This window comes from Stegodyphus dumicola, chromosome 2 (genome assembly GCF_044657685.1).
Source record: "Stegodyphus dumicola isolate Sdum_Otavi_A_Nest chromosome 2, ASM4465768v1".
Lineage (NCBI taxonomy): Eukaryota > Metazoa > Arthropoda > Arachnida > Araneae > Eresidae > Stegodyphus > Stegodyphus dumicola.
The window spans coordinates 59,684,764-59,696,636 of record NC_140769.1 but is presented as its reverse complement, the minus strand read 5'-3'; the positions used below and the strand labels follow the sequence as shown (position 1 = coordinate 59,696,636).

The window sequence follows — 11,873 nt, the reverse complement described above, 5'->3', positions numbered from 1 at the left end:
CCTGTGATAAAAGGATATCTAAGAATCATGAACTACATGTCAGTGAGAAAGGAACTTGGATCTTTCTGGAAATTGATTTTACGTACATTCTAACTAAAAAGCAGTATTTGATAATCAGTGCAGAATTGAATCTTATTTTATACATAAATATAATCTCCTTTTCTGTCTTAATCGGAACAGAACACATTTTCTGTGCAATAAAATTTATCTCTACATCAACCTTGTTGTCAAATGGAAATAAAAGTTACATATTTAAATAAAAAAATATTCAAAATGGGAGAGGGGGATCTGATAATAAACATTAAAGAACTTTTGTACTCTTTGAGTGGCTACAGTTTCTGAGGTTTTTCGCTTTAAAACTGCCTATGCTCCTCTGTCCCCAATTCTTTTTGTTGCTAAATAATAATATCAACATTAGAAGTTTATCATCAGTAGGATACTATCATCAGTAATTGATCACAAGCTGCATCTATAATTATTTTCTGTTATCCTCTTAACAACAGAGCGGGAACAATTTCGTACATTTCATGCTTTTTGATAAAATCAATTCTTTTTGTATTGCATTTAACTCCGATACGTAAATTGGTTTAATTTCATTGTTCTGCCGATTTTACATTTACCATGATTATTATTTGTAATTGAATACAGTAGGTTATTTTGTCATGTCTAATTTTGGGTTTTTCATGTCTGTTGGTTATGAATAATTAGAGATATAAATTTCCAAATACGTAAGACATACTGAAAGAATGCTTCCTAAAGAAATTATTTATAGAGGATCCTGTAAATTTTTAAGAAACATGTTAACTATAATCTCCAAATAATAAACATTCAACATGGATGTTAAAGAATGCAATACAAAATAGAAGTCTATTAATAGTTTATTCATAATGAATGCATTAAATAATTCATTGTAAAATCATTTAAAATATATTCACATATCATAGATTAGTTTTCTGAGCTGTTTACTGAAATCATTATGGCAGATTGATTTGTGCTTAGTAAAGTGTCATATATATACATTTAAACTGCATACTGTAGCTGTAAAAACTTTATAAAATACCTAATATCTTAATAGAATTTTACAAACTTTGAGTCATTAAATAACAAAAAAGGAAAAGTAATGTTTCATGAAATAATATTAGCAAGCCCCCCTCTTTTGTTGGGGAAAAAAGTCACATTCAGTTAATTGAAAATCTCCTAAAATACAGCAAATACCATTTCATAATATTTTAATTTTACTTTAACTTTCATCTTATATACACATAATTGCAATAAATCTACTACATTTGTCTTAAATTAACATACTGACAAAATTAATAAAAGAAATTATACATAAAGTATAAAATTTTAATTATGCATTTAAATTTTTATTTGTAAAGTAACAATTATGTCTTCATTCTGAAAAAATAATAGACTGTAAAAGTGCCAACAAAGGAAAACGGTAAGGATTATAATATATTAGAATGTGTATGATATAAAAAATAATGTATTATAGAATGCCAAATAAGAAAATAAAATTATTGTACCAATTTCATATTTGTTAAAGCAAAGCATAATGCATTTCTGAGTTTTCATTTACTACATTATACAAACCAAAAAAGTATGTAATGCATGTCAATACAAAAGAAATTAACATGGAGTAATTCCTTCCCCCTGTTTAATAGACTGGCCACCTATATTTTAAAAATTCAGTTTTGGCACTATAGTTACTAAAATAAACAAACACAAGAATTAACATAAAAATCTCAGAAATATATTGAATAAAATTAGCAACAATTACATAAAGAAGGAAAGATCAATGTTATATGTTACAAATTCTTTTAAAGTGAAAATTTGTATCATTTTAATTTTTTAATTTTCTTTAAGAAACAAATAATATACACTAAACAATTCTCAGCTCTACCGAACTCTAACATTAAATGCTAGAATCTCATATTTGAGCAATATCATTATAAATGTATCCAGATATCGATGCATCATTTGATTTGTGATAAAATGTTCCACCAACTAATCTAAACATGCAGTACACAATTTACCAAAACCTAAAAAGATAATTAAAGGAAATTTTGTCCTCACGATTCCATATTTCAATTTATAAATAATACTTAACATGCATACCAAGTTCTAAAAGCTCGTATGCATGTTTAATTAAAAAATTTCTGAAAATGATCTACATAAAAACTTGTAGTCTGATCTTCGTTTTAAATCTGAAAGACATTTATTTATTCAAAATTCTGATTTATAATATGCAATAATTATATGCATGTAACTACATAATTTTTCAGAGAACAAAGGAAGAAAAAACTGTTTAGAGTTGTTTAATAAAATGTGTCAGGATAAATAATTTTTATCCAAAACAAAAAGTTGTTGCCATCTAAAGCTATCATAATATAACTAAGTATATATTTTGCTAAAGCTACACTGAAAAAGTATATACATCATAATTTGGAAGCTAAGTGAAACATCTGCCAGCAATGCACACTTATAGAAGAAATATCTTTTACTAACTTTGCTGCAACATTGTTTTTTTTGTGGGGGGGAGGGTTCTCCCCTTTTCTCTCTTTTTTCATATGAGGCTGGCAGCATGTTTCTCAGATTTGATCTTTCAGAACAGATAATTACTGCACAAAGGCTTCTCCATTTTCTAGAATAGAAAGCATAAATCTCATAAAAGTGAAATGGCAACAACTTTCTGTTTTGTCAAGATGCTATTTTTCAGTCCAGCAGCAGCAACGTTTTACACAGTGAAACTAATAACATTTGCTTTCAGATAGTTTATAATACATATTCCTTATTGAAATACACATGTATTACATATAATTCATTACATAAAATGAAATGTCATTATTCAGTCATCATTTAGAATGAAATAATTCAAGTCACGTTTGAATATAGAACATAAGTGTTCCATTTGTGTAAAAAGATTCAGAGACATTTTATAAAGTAACCTTGCAGGCAGAATTGCAATTTGATCAAAAGCTGTAGAACTACAAGATATGAAACCTTTTCAAATATGTGAACACCATACAAAAAATTTTTAATGGTCCCACATAAAAACCAAAGTGACAAAGCAGTTTGTGCACTGCAGCATTTGTACTATTATTTTGGCATAGTATATACCACTCTAATAAAATGTGTGATAAAATTTATTAGAATATTATTTTAAATATTATGGCAAAATGTCATGGTCTAAAAATTAAAAAAGTTTTAGAAATTAAAACATATAAAACTAACATCAAAAGGCACATATAAAAATCTCTCAGCGCTGCAATATTTACAAGTTCATATTAATATATATCAGAACAACTGTCTATTTTTTCCAATAAATAGAAATGTCTCCAAAAAGGAAAATTTTGTATAGCTACATTAAAAAATAGGAATGTTCCAAGTAAAAAAACTCCTGAATAAATCATAAGTTTTGTTGTGAATGTTGCTTCTCTTCTTCATCCTACAATAGGGGGGAAAAATTAAAAACACCACATAAATAATTATTATTCATTTTAAAGATGGTTAATAATTTAAAATCAAGCAAAAATTCAATCTATAATTAATAATGGTATTATACGAAACATTTATGCAGTTTGAATTAATCCAATAAAATACATATTCTTAGAATATCAATAATCTACCCATCATCAAAATATGATAAAAAGAGAATATGCAGACTATTGCCTTTTTTTTACTTCTTGTAACGACAACACTGTTGCTTTACAAATTAACCCATTAGCTGCTGGTGTTGCGTTGATGCAACGGTCAAAATAAATGCGTATATAAATATAACTACCTAAGATATTTTATACCAGCAGATGATTTTGTGTAGGGAATATTATGAAGACTATTTCCATGAAAAAATATTTGCCTTCAACAATCATTTTGTTTATAGTAATTATTAATCTCGTACTTTAAGCAAAATTTTGGACCGGGTCTTTTTGCTGAAAATATTTAACAAAAGAATCGCCGTCTTTACGAGTGATCTATTTTTAGTTAAGGTCACCGTTTATCAGAACATTACATCAGTCAGATGTTTATATTTGTGTTGGGAAAGAAGGGAAAATAGGTGTTGCATTGACGCAACGTCAGCAGGAAACAGGTAGTCAATCTCCTTTTTCACTCATTCCTTTCGATGTTCTGGTTGTTTAAAAATGCCTAGAATGAGGTATCTGACATTAGAAGAAGCCCTTCAAAGATTTTTTGATGAAGAAGCAGATGATGATAATGTTAATAATGACCAGAATGAAACTGATATTGTTGTTGTTCCCCCAGAAATTGCAGAGGCTAATGTCGAAGAAGAAAGGAATGGCAATGTTTTAAATAATGATAATGATATTTTACCAAATGATACTGCTGGAGAAGTTGAAATTCACGTAAGAAGTAAGTTTCAGCCTTCTGAAAGCAGTTATAGTCATACTAAAAAGTTTAAAAAGCAGAAGACTGAAATTATAAAAGTCCAAACAGAAGGTAAAACTAGTGCACAGATTTTAGATTTTCTTTTTTGGTTTAGACATTTACTCTCTTATCGTTGAACAGACAAATATATATGCTTGGGGGGGGGGAAGAAAAAAAAGGCCCAGAATTTATTGCATCTGAAGCCTATATGAGAAGATTTATTGGAAAATTTTTGCTTACAGGATATCATTCTTTACCTCAAGAAAAAATGTATTGGTCTTTTGATAAGGACATTTCTGTTCCTGTTGTACGAGAATTGATATCACGTTTGCAGTACAGGAATATGAAGCAGAATTTGCATTTGACAATACTGATAAATTACATGAGGTCAGACCATATCTAAACTTACTAAATATCACCGCTTTTTACTACTGGAAATATAAAGTCTCTTTTAGATTTCAGATGCGAGAATGCAATATTCCTTTTGCAAACTCCTATTGAGAGTGTAGAATTAGCCAGAAATAGATCAGCAACAGGAAGACCTAGTACATTCAGCCTTCAAAAACCATTGCATGGAGATGGTAGACATTTTATCGTAACGTCCGTTGATAACAAAATACTTTGTTGTAAAGAGTACCATAGCCAGACTGTTTATAGATGCAAAGTATGTAATGTAGCTTTACATCATGATTGTAATCAAGCTTTTCATGCTTGAAACTTTCAATTGAAATAATCTGTATTTGTAAAAGAAATACAATGTATATTTTAATATTAAATTAATTACAAGTGTAAAGTGATTTGTAGATTTATAAAACGTTATAAAGCTAAAAAGTAATCCTGCGCTCCACTCAAAAGAAACATCACACGAGTACAATCCTACTCACTAAACATCCGTAGTCTTTTTCCGCTGACGTTGCGCGAACGCAACACTCGCTTTTTCCACAGGTAAGAGCATTTTTTTTAATTCTCAATGTAAATTTATGTTATAAATGCTTAATTTAATATTTGCTATTATTTTCATGAGAAAAGAAACATTCCTTGTAGTTTTGGCGGTTAAAAAAAATGTAAAACTAAATTTTCATTTTATTTAAATGAACCACATTTTCAAAAAATAAAGCTATAGTGCCTCATTCAAAAACTTTTAACACTTTCATGGGCCGTGGGAAGATTACTTCCCACCTACATGATCCTGGGAAATACACCTGTGGGAAGCGCAAAACCCACTATAATATATTGGCTTTGGTATTGTAACGTTGGGAACTCTAATTCCCACTTCAGTATTGTGCTGCCATCTGTGTTTAATCAATTGAAAACAGAATTACCACATTTGTTTTGAAAGTTCGAACGCATTGTGTGAGATCTGTTCCACTGAGACACATGTTCTGATTTGACATTTGCATTGCTATACGATTCTGCTACAAATGTAAGTAAAACACTGTTTTTATTATAATAATGTTCTCTTATTTTGTATATTTCTGCAAGAATTATCTAATATTGAATAATAAATAATGGGTGAAAAGTGAAAATGCTATTGCATCGTGTATAAAAGCCACGTGCAATAAGTATGTTGAAAAAATTAGAATATTTTTTTAAATACATTTGAAAATAACATTCAATTCTACTGAGAAAGAAAAGGATTATTTTGGTATGATTTTTACCAAGGAAATTTTACAGAATATTGTTGATGAAACTCATATGCAAAGCAGCCTAAGAAAAGGGGTCATACCACAAAAGACATTATCCTGAACTGGAAAGAAATCACATCGGAAGAATTGAAAGCATGGGTAGGTATGCATATACTCATGGGTATACATCAATTGCCTGAACTGAAAAACTACTAGAGCACAGACCCTATTCTCAGAGTTCAATCAGTAGCAAGAATAATAATTGCAAAGAGGTTCAAAAAAGTAACTGAGATTTTACATGTAAACGATAACAGCACAAATCCATGTGGGCAACTTGGGCATGATAAACTCGATAAAGTCAAACCAATCCTCTCACAGCTCGATGATTCCATACCTAAAGTCTACAAACCTTCGTCAACATTATGAATAGATGAATGTATGATAGCTTTCAAAGGGAGAACTTCATTGAAGCAGTATATGCCAATGAAGCCTATAAAAAGAGGTTACAAGGTGTGGTGTTTAGCAGACTCTAAGAGTGGATATATTCAAAAATTTGAAACTTATTGTGGAAAAGAAACTTCTGATAATAAGGGTAAAATATTGAGCTTAGGGGAAACAAACTAAACTAACGGAAGATGTGAAACAGGCAGGACATCTTATAGCCTATGATAACTATTTGACATCTTTTAGGCTTGCAAAAAGTCTACTTATAAGTGGTCTGTTTTGTGTGGGAACTGTCAGGCCGCAAAGGAAGGATCTTCCACCAATGCTGAAGGCTAATAAGAGAGACAAAGAGGAGAATCAATGTTCCTAACTAAGGAAGGTGTTGCTACAATAAAGTGAATGGCCAAAAAGGCTGTTACATTGTTGACTACTGCACACAATTCAGGGATTATTACATCTGTAAATCGTACACAAAAGGATGGTACTAAAACAGAAGTACCTTGCCCTAAAGCTGTTGCCATATATAACGATATCATGGGAGGGGTTGATTGCTTCGATCAAAGAAAAGAAAGATACCAAATAGGAAGAAGATCTGTAGAATGGTGGCATCGTATTTTTGTTTTTCTTATTGATCTTGGCATTGTAAATAGTTTTATACTGTGGCAAGTAAACAAGAGAAGCAGAAGTTTAGACCACCTTACATTCTGTATAGCATTAGCTCGTCAACTAATAGACGGATATTCCTCGAAAAAGGAAAGGCCGTCCTGCTAGCTTCCAAGCAAAAAAGTGTGCAGTTCCGGATGATATACGCTTAGCCAATGTGGGAAATCATATGCCAAAGATGGTTTCCAACTATAGACGATGTAGGAAATGTAGCACAAAGGCCCAAGAAAAGAGGACCTGCTATATGTGTGCAGTATGTGATGTACCCTTGTGCATCGCAATATGTTTCTCATCTTTTCACGGCAAATAATCGCCTTTAAGTTGAATTTTCTCCATGACCATAAAAAGTCCCGTGGGAAGTATACTTCCCACCCCTAGAATTTAAATGTAAACAAAAAATTTGGCAAAATAAAATATATTTCCTTAAATGCTATTGTTTAGTTGATAATAAAACATAAAAAAAACGGGAGAAATTCAAAAGAGAAATAAGGCCCACGAAAGGGTTAATAGATAAAAGTCTATTACAAACTACTGACTGGTACATGCCTCATTTTTGACATAGTTGCCGCCATTGCCCACGCATTAGTTTAAGTCTGGATACATGCTTTGGCAGCCCACAGAAGCTTATCAGCTGTAGTTAAAACTGCATTTCAATTGGAGTTTTGATCTCATCATCATTTTGCAAGTTTTGCCCTGCAAGATGTTTCTTCAGGCAAAAAAATAACTGGAAGTCACTGGGTGCAAGATCCACGCTGTATGACAGATAGTCTAAAACTTTCCACTTGAAATTTTTAAATAGTGATTTTATTTGAAGTGATGTTTAAGGGCAAGCATTGTCATGAAGCAAGCCAACTCCACTTTTCAATATGTCCCTTGTTTGTTGTTTGTTATGAATTGCCTATTTAAGGTGTCTTAAAGACCCCAGTATTCATCGGTTTTTGTCTTTCCTAGAAAACAGAAGCTTTTTTTTTTAAATTTTTATTTTCTAAAATTAAAGTTTTGAATTTCTTGGCATTTAATGAATTCGTATGGCACCAATGCATTGACAACTGCTAGGATTCTGGTGTGGGAAGATAAGCCTGCATCTCATCAACAGTAACAATGTGATTGCAAAACTCATCACTTGCTTCTGCATAGCATGTGAGGAATATGAGTGCAAGTCTATCCTTTTCTATTCTTGTTCTTCTATAAATATTCTTGGAACTCAACAAGCACACAATGCCCTATACTCTAAAGCGATGTCACAGCTTCATACAGATTTGCCACAGATACTACTTCTTTTTATGCAATTCTTTTAAATTTAAGATGGCTATTAGCTCAAATTGCTTCTTTTGTTCTTTGAAGAAGGGCATCAGACACCACACATAGCCTACTTCCTTTGTGTTCATGAAAATCTGGAGAAAGTGCGACAGCATTTTGTTGACTCGTAATGCTTTACACTCACCTTTTGCATGATAACAACATATGACAGAACATGTTTTACATTTGGCAGAAATTTGAATTGACACAGCTATTATACATACATGTTACCTGAACCAGATTCAGCACAAAAATAACACATGCCCAAAAGTGAGAGGTTCAACACTAAAGTCAATGTTGCAATTTCACTCAACCAAAATTTCATTTCTTGCTGCCTATGATGTATATTTACTTTTTGAAAATACTTAATTATACTAGTGTTTATTCATTACATTGCCTTTTAGAAATCAGGCGATTTATTTTCACTAAATATTTTAATATTTTAGAAGCTTCTTGTAAATGATATATCAAAAGAAGGCATTTTAAATGTGTTACTTTGTGAACCTTTTGTACATTTCTAATTCATATCAGATCATAATTACTTCAAAGTCAGTTTGTTTTAAATTGACTCCTTTTACACTCCTTGCTTTTAATGCTAATGAATTATAAGAATGTTTAACGGAAGCTCATAGATAAGAGATTATATGTGTCTCATGGTGGTAATCCTTATGCAGGATGTTCTAGAGAGAAGCTTTGTTTCCTTAAATTGTTATCCTATGCATGTAGTTCCAAAAAGGAATATAAATTTGCACAATATCAAAGTTACAGGTGAGATAGTAAGTGCAGGTACAAATGCAACAAATAAATTTCCCAGACTTCAGGCAAAATTATTGATAAGAGAGGAAATTTGCTGAGGAAATTTTTGATGTTGCTGACACAGCTTTCCTTTGGAAGAGAATGCTAATTCAGACATTTATTGCAAAAAAGGAAAAATCTATATCTGGACTAATAGGTCGCAAAAGATCAGATCACTGTCATGATGAGTGGAAACACTTCAAGAGGACCTGAAGTTTAAACTATTCATATAATACCATTTCCAGAGACCACAAGGTTTTAAGAATATTGACCTCAATTGGCTGCATGTAACATGGGAATACAATACCAAGGTTTTGATTAAATGACTGTTGTTTGTAAATAGTTCAGTAACTTCCTCCCCAGGTGAAGAAATACTGAACAATGCTCCTGAACTAACTAGAAGAGTTGGAATGACTTTACATTCTGAATTAGAAACTGTTTACTTGTGCTCCACTCACTCTTACAATGCATGGGTCAATGCACTATTATGATTTTCAAAGCCCATTACCTGCAGTGTGTGCTGTCCCAAGTAATTAAGGCCATTGATGTGCATACTCTTCACAATTTCAGGAAGAATCATAATATCTTTAATCCTATCAAAAACACTAGAGTGTGATAAGACGAATTCATGCAAGTAACAATGAATGTTGTGGAAGAAGAGTTGATCAAGATGAGTATGCAACTAGTTAAGCAATTACAGGTAAAGGTTAAGCAAGTTCCCCCATCACAAATTTCTTGAAAGGACTTTTGGTTTGTTATGTATTTTGAATGTCCCCCTGCCACACAGATACTACATGCTTACAAACATCCACGCCCTCTACGTGATTCGAACTTGGGCCTATTGATACAGCAATGAAGATCACTATTGACCATATTGGCTGGGCGACTCCAAGCATTTGCAGGTCTGTCACCTATAATTGCTGGTTAGTGATGTTCATTGCTGTATCAATGGGCTTGGGTTTGAATCACGGAGAAGGCACGGATGTTTGGCTGGGTGGCTCCAAGCAATTACAACTGAAACTAGATAATGCTCGCATTAATCAACTTCATTTTAATTTTTAATAAAGATCTTAATGCTAACATTACTCAACTGGAGGCATTCAGAAGAAAATACTATGCTGATTTAATTACCATATAAGTCAGATATTAGAAACTAAGAAATTCACAAAGGGAGTAGCTAAGGGTTTTAGTTTGAAAAACATGGCATTAACAAAATTAGAATTGATGAATCTGAATACCAAACAGTTTGAAAATGTTAGCAGCCATATCATTCCTGTATGTTTACCTACAAGGCAAGATTAAAGCATGAATACAAAGATTTAAAGCATGGGATTATATAATTTATCCTAGGCATGTTTGTGAGATGCATACATCATCAATGCTCATAATAACATCAGGATTGCCCTCTCAGCCTTTAGCATTGAGGAAAGGTAGAAGTTACTGGAGTATAACATTTCTCTTCAGATATATCCAATTCCAGCTCCAACTCTCTCTTAAAGCCAAAATAAGCTGCCACAAGGCATTTCTATTTGAAAAGTGCCATTTCAGGTTTTATATTTTTTATATATTTTTCAAGTTTTTATTGTTTATACCTAAGTAAATGCTACTGCATGATGATTGATTTATAAAATGATATTGTGTAAATATTATACATACAGCCAAACTTTGCAATAGTAAACCCAGTTTGCAATAGTGAATTCCCAGACATAATGAAAGTAATTTTTGTTTCTACCTGACTTCCTATAGAGTTGATGTTATTTTATATGGCTATAGAAAACTTTTTTAAATCTATAAAAATTGTATATAACAGACTTTGTGGAGAACGTTTTCCTATTTTTCAAGCTTTTCCAGCATTTCTTCAATTTACATGTGAAAAATTATTAACCCTTAAATTCATCCTATTTAAGCTACTATATTAATTAAAAAAACTTTTATATTTACTGTTCCTTTATCTTTACCCCCCACACATTTATTTCTGTTCTAAAAAAGTTATGAGGCATGTGTAGGACTCAATTCTTGGAAAACCAAGACACACCATAAACATACTTAGGAGATCCTGTCTCATCCATTATTTCAAAGACCTATTGCTCCATTGAGAAAAAGAGTTTGAATGGATTCTTTGATTGCATTTGAGTTCTTTAATTGAGCTGTCAGACAGCACTCTGTTTAAGACTGCTGTTCATTCTTAATTTTTAAATATGCATTTTAGATGGTCTATACCATGGTTTTTATATGAAGTTACTTTTCTTTAAATTATTAATGTATGTTGGAACTGAAAATCAAGGAACAAAGAAATTTAATAACTGGAGGTTCTGCAGCAAAAACTGAGTAGCTCTAATTTTTAAAATTTTCAGAAAAAAAAAAAAAAAAAAAAAAAAAAAAGCATTTTAAGCTTCAAAATTCTGATTTGTGTAAAAATATTCTTTTTAATGAACTTCCTTAATTATTTTTACATATTACTACAGTATTGTCATTAAAAATATCTTCCAGATGATGTGGCATTTGTATGATTATAGGAGCTATCTCTTTCTTTCCACAAAATTAAAATCTACTTCTAGGATCTCGGTCTCTCTCTCATGCATGCATGCTCTAGGAGCTACATCTATCTTGCAGCAAATTAATGAGATAGGCAGCTCTATCTGTTCAGAAATGCAAGAACTA

At 31.5% G+C, this 11,873-nt stretch overlaps 1 protein-coding gene across 3 annotated transcripts in view; it reads right to left on the bottom strand.

The window, feature by feature from the left end:
• Nucleotides 1–860: 860 nt before the first annotated feature.
• pod1 (coronin) overlaps nt 861–11,873 on the bottom strand; it is a 155,444-nt gene continuing 144,431 nt past the window's right edge. For all 3 annotated transcript variants that reach the window (XM_085810693.1, XM_085810694.1, XM_085810695.1), the window contains exon 25: nt 861–3,448. In XM_085810693.1, coding sequence (XP_085666819.1) covers nt 3,410–3,448 — 39 coding nt within the window. In that variant the 3' untranslated portion in view covers nt 861–3,409. The remainder of the gene's footprint in view (nt 3,449–11,873) is intronic.